This window comes from Dermacentor albipictus, chromosome 4 (assembly GCF_038994185.2).
Source record: "Dermacentor albipictus isolate Rhodes 1998 colony chromosome 4, USDA_Dalb.pri_finalv2, whole genome shotgun sequence".
Taxonomy (NCBI): Eukaryota; Metazoa; Arthropoda; class Arachnida; order Ixodida; family Ixodidae; genus Dermacentor; species Dermacentor albipictus.
This window is the reverse complement of record NC_091824.1, coordinates 41,540,132-41,556,066: the sequence shown is the minus strand read 5'-3', so window position 1 is coordinate 41,556,066 and position 15,935 is coordinate 41,540,132. Positions and strand designations below refer to the sequence as shown.

At 45.4% G+C, this 15,935-nt stretch overlaps 1 protein-coding gene across 1 annotated transcript; it reads right to left on the bottom strand.

The window, feature by feature from the left end:
- Positions 1-9,903: 9,903 nt before the first annotated feature.
- Positions 9,904-13,221, bottom strand: LOC135907160 (uncharacterized). The gene is made up of 2 exons (XM_065438826.2): positions 12,877-13,221; positions 9,904-10,182 (listed from the first exon to the last, which is right to left on the bottom strand). Exons 1-2 carry the CDS (start codon positions 13,157-13,159, stop codon positions 9,947-9,949), a joined length of 519 nt encoding a protein of 172 aa, XP_065294898.1. The 5' UTR covers positions 13,160-13,221; the 3' UTR covers positions 9,904-9,946.
- Positions 13,222-15,935: the final 2,714 nt, after the last annotated feature.

Sequence of the window (15,935 nt, the reverse complement as noted above, 5' to 3'; positions counted from 1 at the left end):
CGGGGCAAGTGGAGAGAGTGTCTCGCTTGGCAGTAAAGCTCGCCTCCGGAAATCATAGGTTCGCGGCACTGAAATATTTCTATCTCAGCTATTACTGAGCCGATTCGAAAATTCTTGCGGCAGAACGCTCCATAGACGACGCGTAACAGCTTATATTGTATAACGAAAATGCCCCATGGGACTTGGTGAGAGGCCCTTTAAGGGGAACTATGCCTTTGAGGCATAAGGCGTGCTGACCCATACAGTATCGGCTGCGCTGACTACGAGGTCGTCCTTGATTGTTGTTCGCATCGCCAGTAGTACTAGGGGTAGCCTTTCCACCCAGTGTTGTCGGTGGAGATGCTCAACCATACCGTTGCTCTGTGGGTGGTTAGCCGTGGTGTTATGAAGGCGCATGCCGAGCAGTCTCGTCATGGCAGAAAAAAAAAGCGAGCTTTGAAATTGCCGGCCTTGGTCAGTAGTTACGCACAAAGTGCAACCGTACCACACCCCCACGTAGCAACAAATGCTCCCGGGAGCCACTGTATCGGCCGTGATGTCTTGTGGAAGCGTCGTCTCAGGACACCTTGAGTACTGGTCGACACACGTGAGGAGGTACATGAAACCTTGTCAGGTTGGAAGGGGCCACACCAAGTCTGAATGCACGCGTTCGAAATGGCTCTCTGGTGTTCGAAACGGCTGCACCGCTGAACGCGTGTGCCGGGTCATTTTCACGGCTTGACGGGATTAATTTTGGCAGCTTCTTGCCCAGCTTCGAAGACTTTTGTTGATCCCTGGCCAGAGCTGTGTACACCACTGAAACCAGTTTTGTTTCGAGCTCATGTGTCATGTGACGTGATGCCTAATTCTCTGCTTTCAGAGGCCGCCCTGCAAGCTCGTTTCCATTACTCCGGCGCTTCTGCGCGCCTTGCAGTGCGCAAAAAAAAAAACAGCTGCTTTTTATATAGATGTGCGACGGAAAGTATTTGCGTGTAGTCAACCAAAGCACCACTAGCCTTATGCATTCCAAAACAGGTAGGTGCCTGACTGCCTGAACATGAATAGGGATTTAGGTGGCGAACAAATGTTTCCACGCCATCGGTCATGCCCTGGTGCATGGTGCCAGCTCCTGCAATCGCCCAAGTTAAGCAGCATGGATCTGAGCTAGTACAGGGGAGGGTGACCACTTCCACGAACTCCGTCTGATGATAGCTCCGCCTGCTACGGAATAGTTCAAGTATTGCCCACGCGCGATACAGTTACGGTAATGGCCGCAAAGGCTGTGACCTTCCCCCACACTAACAACAATTGCTCATGACCGAAAATGCATCAAAAGCTGAAGGAAGGTGAGCAGTCACTATCCGCATAATGGTCGAGCTAAGCGGACGCCGCCGGATACTCCCTGTCTGTATGGCCTGCTACCCATCTCGCCTGCGCTGGAATTGCCTACACTCCCTTTTGAAAGACGTCGTGTTTCTTACTGTCCCACGTGCAGGCAGAATAGTTTTTTGGGACTCGTCGCCGTGTTGGAGCATGCGGGCAAAGCCTTTGCAATGCTTGTCATCAGTATTTGCAGTGCTGAGGTGCCAGAATACAGATGTCATAAATAGCTGAGATTTTTTGACTGTATGGCCCATGGGCATAGCGGAGAGGGCGGCACTCCCGGACATGAAGCCACATGATAAAACTGGGATTGCCTCATGCATGCTTACCTAATGCAGCCAAAGGGCGGAATTATTTCCGATACCTTTGTGCATGTGCGCGTATGATTTTAATTCACTATTGGTCTGAGATGGGCTGTGAGAGAAACTTGAGAAGGATGCTATTTATATCATCTAGTACAGATAAACAAGCAAGAATTGCAGTAGCCTTCTCTCACACGAGTCTCCATATCGATGCCCGTAACATGCACCTGCTTGTGAACCACTTAGTACAAATATGCGTCCCGCTGTTATGATATTACTCGAAAATCATCCTAGTTTCATGTGCACCCAACACCTATAAAACTTACTCGTCACATTTATGAATAATTCGACAAGCGAACACGTGAATGAAGGAATGAAACCCAAACAACACTGCTTGCGTGTCAGTTTATTCTCCACAGCTAAAAAGAGGAGGAAAAGAAGGAATTTTGACTGAACTGATAAGTGTCACTCAGTGACATGATGAATGTGTGTATGTACGTGAGCACAAAAATAAATGTTTATTATATGGGTTTGTTTCAATGTTTGCCCACTGTCCATCGGTGATGTCCACTTTTTTGGTTGAGAGAGAGAGAGAGAGGAACAACTTTATTTAGTCATCTCTCTCTCTCTCAACCAAACAGTGGACATTTACCCAAATATATTGCAGTCGTAGAACTCTATCACGGGACAGCAGCTGTAAAATCGAAGGTTGAAGGAAATTAAATACTAGTAGGTGTGTGCGAAATCTGAATACAGTGTATAATAATGGCCTATTCGATTCGGTTGTCGAATCTAATAGTCGTTATATGTATGGATTTGTCATTGACAGCTTTCGATTGGTGACAAAAGTTACTTTTCGCGCACCCCTACAAGAGAGCACATAGTACGCGTGGTTAGGCTGTTTTACTGCCATAGAAATCACGCACTCTTCTGGCGAACGTGGCGTGGTGTCGCGTGTGCATGCACGCCTAGAGAACACGCGCGCATGGTATTGGAGGTCGCGTCATTCGAATTTCAGAAACGCGCTACAGCGAAGTGGTAAAACAATCTGTAGCACAGAACGTTCCCTTTAATGAAATGTGCATGTGCTCACCGCTGCTAGCACTCATTACGCAAGCGTAAGGATCACAACAACCATCACAAGCGCTCGCGCATAGCCTTGCGCACAGCCATCAGATGTTTTCCAAGTTTCGCCGACAGTAGTTTTCGTTGCCTTCGCGAAGGGCAGTTTCTCGATCTCCCCATGACGCAGACCTCTGATAGCAAGTACTCACACTAAGATCACACGATATATCCAAGCAGGAAGTGCATAAATGGAATAGTTGCCAAAAGTACATTCTTCTAAAGGTCATCAGTCTACATAGCGTAAATTGTGCACGTGTTGTGTGGCTTTCTCTCACTGCCCGTGCTCTTTTTCTCCTGAATTCGGAAACTTTCGAGCATGTGCGCTGTTGCGCATGCAATGGGCTAAAGGCTTCGCAAAAAAAAAAAACAATATGGCGGAAAATTGAGCTTGATCGGCTGCAATGCACCGCAACAAGCAGATGGCGATCCCTGGAGGAATTTTTGGGGGTACGATGATTACTCAAAAAATAAAGTGGACAATGTGGGGCTTCGAGGAGTGCACGAGAGGGATGATTACGCGGTTAAATACGATACATCTTTGTACGAGAGGACCGCCTACGGGAAATCACGTGTTTCAAAACTTCGCTGTACGTCAGAACAGGTGACATCCGGTTTGTTGCCCACTGCTTGGAATACTACAGGTCACGCAGCCTTCCGCACTTTTCGCCTCATTTGGGGAAATGAAGGTTTGCGCATTGTTTGCTGTTAGTTCTATCATTCTAGCCACGTCGCCTAGTATAAGGGCAACAAAGTACTATACCAAACACAGCGTATTTCACCGCGTGACGTAAGCACGTTTCCAGATATCGCCGTACGAGCCTAGCAGCTACGAGGAGGCGATGCCGAGTTCTCTGCGCACTTCAAGAACGCTTTCACAGTTGGTTAAGAACAAAACTGGGGCCGAATCTTATAACGGTTCGGAATACGAACCGTTCGCTTCGCCACTTACGTCACTTGATGTTCCACTCCCAAGCCGGCGGTGCAAGAAGGGGTGGACGCGACCAATAGATGAGAGGGTGCCACCTCTGAAGTGTACGTCAGTTTATATGACGAGCTAATCGAGGAATTGCAGAATGTTTCTGCTTGCTAAACAAATGTAAAATATAAATTAAATATTATACGCCAAGTTTTGACGTATAAACTTGTGGTGCCGGGCGTTTACGCAATGCAGAAGTAATTTATTAATGTCATTCCTTTTCATTCTCAGCCCACAGGCGGTATCGTAAGCGTAAATGAGTTGGCCACGGAGTGGGCAGAGCGCAGCGCTGTGTCGTCTGCTACCAGGAGCTCGCACGATGCATGCAACAGGAACGCACTACCAGCACTTCTCAAATAGATAGCGCGACAAAACCGTGAACTGGTTCTTAGGGACACCTTTACTAGCCGACTATATCAGTTTTCCTTCTTTTTTCGCCCTTCGTCATCGGCTCGGACATGACTCGCTCGCCGCCGCGCTGCCGCTATCCTTGCGATCTGCCCCACGGCGCGTCGCGTGATAGAAGCAATGGAACTTAAATCGAACATTACGGTATACAGGCCCTGCGTTTCCTGCGCGAAGTCAAATCGAAGAGTGTGGTGCTGACGGTGCGCGCTGTGCCGTGAAATTGAGAAACAAAGTATGGCACTCCCGAAATAGAGAAAAAAGGGCAGCCAAATAAGAGAGCTCTACAATACCTTCCCGTCCTGACTGTATAGTTTTATCAGCCGAACGAAGGAAGCGCTGAACCAGCCTAGGTTGAACCCTTCTGACTGCTGAACGGCGATCTGCCCGCTATTCACACTGGCGATAGCACTGGGAATTTGATCTCACCGTGCAAATATCTCCTTGGCATTGACTTTGAAGCTGAGGTCACGGGAAAGCTGACCCAGCCCTTCAACGGGCCAACACATTATAATTGCGAGAGCAACTTTGTGGACAATGTCGGCAGTAGAGATCTAGGCAATTCCGACGAATGCTTCGCGTCCGACTGAGCTCTGGGAGCTGCAGGCCGGTGGCAATGAACCCCAGCGCGCAATATTCCTTCCTCTGCGTGGAATGGCCACTCGTACGCTTGCACCCGAGTCTCCTCCATTTGATAGCGTAGCCTGCAAAAGGTCTACTTAGAGAGCCAGCAAGGGCGGTGCAACTCATTATCCGTCACTTCTTCGAAAGCGTATCGCATTTCCAGCCGTGGTCGACACCGAAAGAGCAACGCCAAGCAGACGACGAAGGCAAGTAATAGCCTCCGAAGCAACCAACGCACGCGCGCGCGACGCCCGCGTGTCTCCGGGGACGCGCGACCGGCGCGCGCGGCCAGGGTCACAAGCCAACAGCCCAGCCACAGCAACGGAACCCAAAGCGGACTACCCCTTCGCCGGTTCCTACGACCGGTTCGCTTTGAAGATGATTGACAGATGCGTGACGTATTCGAAAATTGCGATACCGCCCCTCTGCCTCTGACGACCTGTGACGTAATCAAAATTTTGGCCAATTAGGTGAGGCCAAAGGAACGGTTCCCCAACCGAACTGTTATAAGATTCGGCCCCTGAGTACCCGTAAAATTTGTGGAATCTTTATCTGCAATTCTCCGGGCCGCAATGGCACAATACCCTAACATGCTGGCCAGCTGGCCATACCGTGCCCGGCGCTTTCTTTCTTTCTTTTCTTCCTTCTTTCTTTTCCCCCCAACAGACACAATTGCACGAGCTGCGTCAGAACCACGTTGAACGTCTGGTTGCCGACACATATGTGCTTGAAGGAATGTAAAGTAGGCGTGTCGACTAGACTGAGCCAAACACTCAAATCTGAATCAATCCCCGTTTTGCTCGCTTTGTAATGTTTAGTGGCGCCACATTTGACAAACATTCGAAAGAGCTTGATGTGATTTTGCACAAATGGCGCCACCAGCAAAAGCCTGTAAGATTTGTTACTTCGTGTAAATCTTTTGTTTCAACCAGTGCTTTGTAAAACTAGTGAATGCTAGTAGTTGCAAAACACTGTATGGTGCTACTGATGTGCAGTACACGTTTTCAATTAGCGTGTACATGAAAAAAAAAGAATATCAATTTGAGGGACCTGGACAGGAGAAAAGTTTGTTGAATTCACTGTTTCCTTGAATGATCCTTGATCAACATAAGGCAATTTTATCTTCATATAATTGTAGAAAAAGGCTTGAGGCTTGATAATTGAAAATTGCAGCGTTTCATCTTGAACAGTTTCGCCTCTTCATCTATAATGCGTGACAAATTGTAGCCATAAAGTGCCAATTTGAAGTAATAATAACTCATCAAATGTTCGCCAGAACACAATACTACATCGCATAGATAAGTGCACTGTAACCTCGAAAACCACGAAATAATGTTGTGCGTTAAAAATGAAAGAAGATATTATTTCATAAACTTTTATTCTTCTGCCCATTCTTATAAGGACCTAAATAAATGTCTCAATGCTTTACACGGAATATCTCTTCATAGAAACATTGTATCAGCTTTCGTGTAAAGGCACAGCGAACTTCATTTTGTTATGTTGCACAGATTTGACGGAAACGCAGTCCAATTGAAGCTAGAACAGCAAAATGCCGTATTTTCCTTTGACTGTTTTGAGTGCTGTCAGGTAACGCTTCAAGCTAGGCCATAATACTAGGCGTCATTGGAAACCGCCGAAAGTTAGCTTTCCAATGCAATATGATCCACATCCGTCCAATGAGCGTAGAAAACACAGTGCGTCCGCGAACAATGACTAAAATGGGAAGCGCGTGCTGCCGGTGTGGGACCTTCTCCTTATGGTTTATTGGTAATTTTTGCTGCAGGAGGACTTAATTATTATGGCACCTCCCGGGAATCTAATAAAAAGGCCCTCAGCAGGTCCCATAGCAAAAGTTATTATGTGTCCTCTAGAAAGCGTTCTGCCGCAATTTTTTTTTTTCAAATCGGCTCATTAATAGCCGAGATAGAAACATTTCAGTGTCGCGAACCCATGATTTCCGCAGGCGAGATTCACCGCAAACACAGACGCTCTTTCCACTTGCCCCATCTATTCTCTTCAAGCAAAATTCCTTGCCGGCATTCTGCCCTACCGGACATCGAGGACGCACACGGCACGGGCCCCGGCCTCATTTTTTTTCTCCTCACTTTTTTTTTTTCATCTTTGCGGCGCTGCGCACTTTTGGTGACGGCGTTGCGCTCGAGCTGTAGTGATTATCTCGTATCGCGTGGCGCGTGATTCTGCGCGCTGTGCACCAGAACACATGACAAGCGGTATAATTAATTGTTACAGGAATACTGAGGCAGAAAAGGCGGTTCACAGAGCATGATCACGCGCTGGAACACAGTAAAAATGGCATAGTTTCCGTATCTGCGAACGTGACTGTACGACCGTGGTAACAAGCAGAGGAAGAGGAAGTACATCTGTCTTGCTTTGGTGCGAAGTAAAACAAAAAAAATTCTTCCGTTTGTGTGTTTTATTATTTCTCTAAACTTCAATTCGTGAATTCAAGCAACAGATGACACAAATAACAGATACTGCCTTGTCACCACGGGCGAGGTTACAGTGCAGACCCGAGTACGTAGGCGCAGGGACACGAGTACGTAGCCGTATGGCTTGGAGCGCGGTCGTGGCGAGAGAAAGGAGAAACGGCCTTCGGATTGAAATTTAAGAACATTCCGTGGCGCGTAGCGATGTAATTTTTTGCAAACAGGATCGTTGGAGCACATTGTATGGGCCGCTATCTTGTACACGTTCGAAAAGCCGACGTTCGATTTCGCCTGACGAGATTGGACTGGCCTAGGCCGCGATATCGGTGCAGCCTAGACAACCGCGCGCGGCGAAATCGAACGTCGGCTTTTCGAACGTGTACAAGGTAGCGGCCATGCTCTGCGCTTGTCAGCTCAATATGGCCAGACTTGGCGAGGGGACTTTTACCAAAAGACTTTTTAGTAAAGATCTAGTACGAGCATAGATACTTCGAGCGCGATATACGCGGTCATCCTTTTCAGTTTTTACGTAATCTTTAGAAATGGCCTGTAGCAGATAACATGTCTAGTCCTTGAACTGAAAGATTCAGAGAGGCCTACATTACTTGCAGGAAAAATGAAAACTCATATTCAATTAATTATCGAAATTTATAAATTTTCCCTGTGATTTATTTACTTTGCGATTTGGAATTTATGATTTGGAGCCGGTGAGTGTGAAAGGCGCATCCACTTTGAATTTTACGGATTTACACCAGTTTAGAGATATGCGCCATCAAAGTCGCGTTAAATATGCGTGATTGTATCACCCAATTTTGACAAACGTTCATTTCGCTTTGAAACTCCAAATTCACTGGAACGCCGATGTACTTGGTAATAGACCTTCAGAAAAATTATGCGAAAACAATTGTCCCCTTTGAAATTAATTTGAAATGAATACGTCTAGCAACCTCACCGGCTAAAATGCGTAAATTCCAAGATGGCAAGTAAATATTGAATTCATTCAATATATTGGATAATGCACGTCAAAGACAAGAATTATGCTATCTGCGAGAGGAGATTTTTAAAAATTGGGTAAATCTTAACAATGATCTCCTTGTACACCTTTCCCGTTCGCACCGAACGTTCTCTGTTCCGATGCAGCGGCGGTGGTGACATAGCTGCTATCACGTGACATCACGTGACCCAAAATTCCGGCGTCTGCTAAAGAACACTCGTCGGAACAATCTCCCGAAATCCAAGAACCCCAAGCTTACGTTCGCATGCAGAGCGCAAGAGAAATATAAATAATGCATATGATGAAGAAATTGCGGCCACTGACCAAGTAAATGTGAAAAAACACACAGAGACGTTTCGGCACCCGTGCGGGTCCCGAAACGTCTCTGTGTGTTTTTTCACCTTGACTTGGTCAGTGGCCGCAATTTCTTCATCATCATGTTACCTGACCAGACGCAACTTTTGTTGAACTCTTGACAAAATAATGCATATGTAGCCTACCACGCACTCCAAGGTTGGAATACCCGGTGGAGTTAAGAGGAAGCTTTAGCTCGGGCCCAACTTCAACGCGCCCTATTGAAAAACATGTAAAAACGCCAAAACGTTTTTCTGAGATAACCCGTAGACCGATCTTAATGAAATTTGTTGCATTTGAGACAAAAAGTTAAATTCTAGTGGCTGTGGAAGCGGAACTTTGATTTAGGGCATGACTATTGTTAAAGAGATTTTCAAAAATTCAGATGTTTGAAAAAAGTAGAAGCAGGAAGTTTACAAACTAATAGCTCTGCATCATGAACACATATCGTGGTTCTGTAAACGACATCCATTGAATCTATCAAAGTGGACAAATTTGATAGGTCATTTTGCATCTTACGTGAATTTGTTACGTTGTTTACGAGGGTTCTGCAAAACTTGCAATTACATAATAATACATTTTTTCCAGATTCATGTGTAAGATGTCAAATTTGTACGCTTTGGATGTGCTACTAGATGCAATTCACAGAATCGTATTGTCCTTTTTCGTTGTTGAGTTACAACGTTGTAGACTTGATAGATTAGTTCTCGGAAAATTTGCGATTTCGAATAAACAAATTGACGACCTAAATCCAAAATTCGAAACAAGCAGTCACTAGATTTATGTTTTTCATTCAAATGCAACGAACCCCGGCATATTTGGTGCAGTAGTTGCCGAGAAAAACGAATTCTCCATTTACATGTATTTAGATAGGAGCACCCGAGCTAAAGCTTCCTCTTAACAGGCCGTACTGTCATGAGAAAGGTGAAATGTAAGAGAGTAAGAACACTAGGTGTTATCACCAATAGTCCCTTAATTGAGATTTCGACGGCTGAACGTTCCGTAGTTTTGCAGTTGATGAAGGAAAAACAAAGCTTGTCAGGTGCCAAACAGACTTTTTATTAAAATCAGAATGCACAATCAGATACAGTGAGATGGGCACACTCGTTTTTAACACATTAGCGCTTTCTACGCAGATCTCATGCATGTAGTAGCGAGAAGGTAACAGAGCTAATCGGAGATTGTGTGAACATAAATAAACGACACCGTCGTCACACAATATGTTATCCTTGTGCACGGGAGGGACATCTAAAAACTGAGCACCTAGGTATAGGTACGCGCTAGTCTCATCATATCAGCCAGAAAGCAGCCAGTTGAAAGTAAAAGAGTAAAAACTCCAAAAGAATAATCACACAGCTCAGTGTTGTTCAAGAAACGACAAGTCCGGGTCAGGCACAGGGGCGTCGGTTGGCAGGTCGTAGACGTCCACGAAGAGCCAATCCCACTCGTCTGTGTTGCATGGCTCTCCTTCGTAAAGAATGGGGAGAGGGCAAGCCACCGGGTGCACCGGTTGGACTTCTCGAACACATCTGGTGTCGGACGGCACGGCTTCCGCTGGGCACCGTCGACGACGGGCACGGCTCTCCAGTTTGGCTGGAGCGAAAATAACACAAAGAAGGAGTTTGTCAGCAACAATGTTAGTCACTAAACCACACTGACTCTTTAGCTTTGGCGGCTAAAGAACACGTTGTAGTTTGGTATAAGAAGCAGTTGTTTTCACCATTAGACATGAATTTACTCCGCTGATTATGAAAGTTCAATCTTACACCGCAGTTTCTTATAGGGGCCTCACGCGAGGCCAAATCGTGATTACTCAAGGCATGCCACTGTTGTCGCAAAGGATTATGGTTATAGCAATTTCATACATTATTCGTTTTTTTCAATTATACATACTATGACGCAACCCGTCGCACTAGAACGTCGTAATGTTATGGCACATGTTAGGCCATCTTCAATACCCCTCGTCTCACGGCACGCTGTAGCAGCATAACAGACAAATAAGGGAGAGGCACCTGGTGACGGAACCTAGCAGGGTTGAGATCACATGTGCCTGCCTTATTCAACATGACGCAATCTGCACCTAGGAATGATTCCGAAATGTGTCACGTAGAACAGATATTGCACAAAATATTCATGCGCTATTCGGCTTGCTACGATTTACGCAATCTTTAAGTGAATCACATTATTTCTGAAAGCAATGGAGAAGGTATGCGAGCTTATGGGAAAAGTCGTAATGCGAAAGTGCAAATGCTTCAAATTCACCTTAAATTCAATTCATTTCAAGTTCAAACATTTCAAATGACGAGTGATGTATTGTTTAATTTTGTTTTGAAATGGAATACTCGCTGATTGTAAACATAAACATTTTGCGAAAGGTAAATACTAGTTCTCTCAATGGAAGCACTACATTTAAGAATTAACTTTGGACACAAAGACATATACGTCGGCAACAATGCACGTGGTATGCACAAGGCTTCCTGTGACAGACAACGCCATTGGGCTCTGTGACCATAAATTACTCTTAAAGGGAAGCTTTCTTTGCCTATTCCTCCGCCTTTCCCACTGCTGCTTTCTGGCACATCGCGTCAGGGGGTGGTTCAGAGTGCGCGACACAGAGCAAAGACGACGCGACAAACGTTTAGACATTTGCACCGCGTCGAATGTGCACCATCCCCTCTGGACCTCCTCTATGCGTCGTCGCATTAGCTTCTTGACAACTGTAATTATCCGTGACCCGTCTAACAGCATTGCGAAAATTACAGCGCTTACCTTTCTGCGAACGTGCAAGTACAGAGGGAAGCTAGATAGAATGATAGAAAAAAAGGGAGAGAGAAGCGGAGAATAGGTGGAACCAACGCTGTCGTGATACGAAGACAGCTCGCCCACTCTTCGCTCGAAGTTCCAATACAAAGAAAGGTGGAGAGGGTGTGTACTGAGAAAAGGTCCGTGAGAAGGCAGGGAAACGCTACAGACACGACAGCAGTTGCGGGCAAATGGGAAATCAGAACCAGACCTTGTCACAAGATATAATAACAATATTGTAATTAGTGTACTCGCTATTGCAGTAGACGGAGCGTACGCGTATATCTTAAATAGTGGGAATGGCACGCACGGGCGTTTTTCAGTTCATTAGCATTTCTTGGACATATTTATCCCACGAGTCTTCTAAGTAGAATACTCGTGGGATAAATAATTTTCATAAGTTTTAACTTTTAATGAGCACTCTGAAGAAAATAAACGAAAATTTTATGCCACTTCATCAAGGCAAAGCCATTTCGCTATACCTACTGTTATGTGTGAACCAGTAAAACTAGACTATCAAATTTGTTATAAAATTCTAATTTATTCTCCCATGGACCTGAAAGTTTCTAAAATGACTAATGTTATTGTAAAAATTGTTTGCTGTACGGCAGATGCGTGCTGTTAAGAAAAACATTGTCGTACTGTACGTGAAAAACTAGCTGCCGCTTACTAGAGATATGCACGGAGTAATTTCTACTACCAGAATATTGACAAGTGAATGAGTAAAATTATTTGAAAAATAAAAAGCTAGGTGCATTAACGTATAGTTGTCACAACATGAATACAGTCGTATGAATGGTAGAGAAACATCACAAGTCGTGTAACAGCTTTCATAGGTGCCCATCACCCGGCCTAAGCACATTGAGTTACAGAACCAATGAATGATAACGTTAATTTCTATACTATCAGTGCAGTAGAAGCGGTTGCATCGAATGCTTATCATATTTTTGAATCATCAATGTTGGCGCGGGAAGCAAGAATTTCAATCACTATAATTGTGCGCTGATAGCGACATGTCTTCGGAAGACATTCGAAGCTTTGAAGTTCGAAAATTTTATTGCGTGTGGGGAAAATCACGCAAAAGTGGTGACGCAAAACAAAAGTTTTGCCAAGTGATTTGGAAACCTTTTCGAAAAGTGCTGTCTTAAATATGAAGAATAACGAGACAAGCGGACTTAGTTTAGAAAGTCTTACTTCAGTGGATTGCTACCAAGTTGCAGTAACCAGTGCATTCAATCAATGGCTAGTCGTATAATTGTACAACTGCCCTTAGCAGGCATCGCGTTTAGTGATTTTGTTATGTTTATACAATTGTATATACCGCCAAGCAGTCTCCTCAATCGTCGCGGCTGAGAAGATCTCGGTGATTTCCTTCACACCACTCTGTGAAAACACGTGCATCGCTTGCGGTAAGATCCATGTTGAAGCTATAGCTAAACGGTTCCCTAAAAGATGTACAAACAAATAACTTCAAAAGTGGTCCACCTTTAGAGCGTTCTGCACGACGAGTCCTCCTATGTGGATTCAGCGAGGATGCCGCCTCTTTTTGCACACGCCGCTTCTTGGCTTTAGGGCTCGGACTAGGGCTGCTACGCTTGCGGCTGGCCGGTTCTTCTGGCTCGGTGTCGTCGTCTTTCATCCAGGACCATTCTTGAAGAAAGTTCGTCAGCAGGAGGCGCTTGTGGATGCCCAAATCTTGACTGCTGTTGTCAATCACGGCTATCTTGTCCTCGGCTGCTTCGAGTAAACCATCGACGTCGATGCCCATTGCGAAAAAGTAGTGCACAGAGCGCTTGAACACTGCACCACAAGACCTCAGACGTGGCCCACTCGACGGCTGGTTAGCGTTCAAATGACTGCCTCTTTGGTGCTATTCCCGCATACCTCAACCATGCGAGAGATTGCTACTGCGCATGCGCAGGAAATACAGGACAGACTGCATGCACAGTATTGTTCCTTCTCAGTAACTTCCCCTTTACCATCGCCTAACCCTGCCCACCTGTATACTCTCAAAGTGTGGGAGGTGTTTAAGTGTGTGGAATTCCAACAACAGACTGCCTTTCAAGTTAACTATGAGGACATGAAGTTTCAGGACGATTTTGTTGACAGCCTTTTAGTCACGCTTCATGCGAAAGAGGGCTAGCAGGCGGGTGATTGACCTTGAAGGAAGGAATTTAGTTTGCGATGTAGAGTTTCAAAAGGCCACGAGTTATAACAAAAGCTATGTGTCGGCATCTGGGCTTCTCCTCTGCATAGAGTATAAAAACACCAGTTCACACCAAGATGTGCAGATTTGCACATACGTTTCCCGGTATGTGACTGGGTTGGAGGAAGTGTATTGGTAGGCTGCTTTGGTTTTGTGTTTGTGGCATGTAGAACTATTTGTTCGATGAAGTTGGGAAATGTGAGTGCCATGAAGCGAATGATTTCGATGAAGCATGAGTTCTCATAAATAAAAATGTCCTATAATAAATTGGTAACCTGTGCAATTTTTTAGGGTGTTTTATTCAGAATGCTTAGACGCGATAATTTTCCATCCAACGAATAATTCATCTATTATACCAGGCATATTAGGATGGACTTATCAGTATTTTTTAACGTGTGACCGCGAAGTGTGATCGTTGCGTCGACAGAAAAATGTGTTTGCACTAGTTTGGAAATGTGGCTCTCGAATCAAGACTCGTTCGAGAACAAATGATTTTTGCAAGCTAACACTAATCTCTGCAAACTGTTAGTCTTGAAACTCGAATGTGCTTTCGAATATTCTGCTATCGGGACTATTCTGATGTCAGAAACGGTCTCTGAAGCGCGGTATCTAAATATACAAACGTGCTTATGTATTTATTGTGTTACTAATAAAACAAACGTAGGAATATGCTTTGCATACTTATATGCATCAGGAAAATACACACAATCACGAACGTTTCGCAGGGGACTGATAACGCGGACGTCAAAGAATGCAAAGCGTGGATTGCTTAGGAATGTATGAGTACCCTACTGAAATGGTGTCGTGGTAGATGACAGCAGGCTCGCTATTCTCAACCCTCTGCCCGGTATTTCTTATTAGGAATTTAGAATCATTGCTACTCAGCTTCTGGACGACTAATATGTGGTGCAACCTTATTGTAAAACTTCAACATTGGGTGCAAGACTAACATCGCTACCGTTCTGGAAGTCAAAATATGGATAAAAGGATGTTATGACCATACAAATATAACAGTGGAGTTAAAGCGAATGACAATTTCGAAATTTTCGCATTATTTATGTATATTGTGAAGGATTCTACGGTGGAACCGATCAGAACCACAATAAAGGAAGTGCGTTGTGTCTACTTGGCCTTGGCACCGTAGTCTTTTTTTGTGCGAGCATCGATTATGAGTTATGGTTATGTTTAACGCTAATATGGATTGCCTGTTAAGTCTAATGTTGTATTTTGGGCCTCCGATAGCGTATTTTTGAGTTTAGAATCTGTATACTTTCGACGTCCCATCAATGGTGGAATTGTGTTCACAGTCCATGGAATCCGAAATGAAGGGCTTAGCCTTCCTAAAAATTGTGATGTCGGATCATTCTTGAATTCTTTTTTGGCTCTCGATGCTAGGCTAGTGATTATTTCAGTGATTATTTCCCACACCCAATTAGCGGTTGGGGCCGAGTAAAGCGTGATGCCGCTTTTCGTGGCATATGATGATTATTATGGCCCCGTAATACGGCCGTGGCAACTGCCACAATGTGTGTGGAAAGGTGGAGGAACAAAGAAAGAACGAAAGAAAAAACGACTGACTAACGACACATGTGCAGTAAGAGATTGCTCTTCTGACTGGCGAAACACGTGTAGGGACGAGGTGTCCGTTGTGACTGGCGAAGCACGTGCTCAGAAGAGGCCCGTCACTATTGGGGGCGAGCTCCACCACTGGGAGAGCTGGCACCGCCGTTGGCGCGTGACGTGGTATGAAGCATCACGTGGACACAGTGGCCGCGTCGACTGCTTCGGAAGCGCCGAAGCGAGCAGAAAACGAAAGTTTAAGGTCTCCACTTGCGGCTGCGGTTCTGATTTAGTGGGGAGGTTTTCCCGCTTCAGGTGTGTGCTTGACAACACCTGAAAATACTATAATAGGTAGTGACTGCCTTTCAAGGCGCCCAACATGGTAGGCTACTGCTCGGTGCCGCAGTGCTGGACGTACACAACAGAGCCCGGTGTCAGCCTTCAGACACACCCGCAGGACAAAAAGCTGCGTGAAGCTTGGATCGAAAAACTTAGAACCGGCAAGCAGCCATTGGCTACAACTCGGTTGTGCAGCAAGCACTTCCCCGAGGAAGATTTGTGATACGGCGTCGGGCTGCGATGTTCGATGAGTAGCAGAAAGTGCGCACTGAGACGCTCGCCCGCGCGCGCTGCCCCACTGTCATGAAGCTTTGATCTATGAACAGATTGATGTCAGATACTGTATGATAATGTCCACGCAACAATAATTGCTTGCGTACTGTCAAATGCTCATATGCTGCGGCATAAAGGTCACGGCACGGTGCGAAAACGCGCTCGC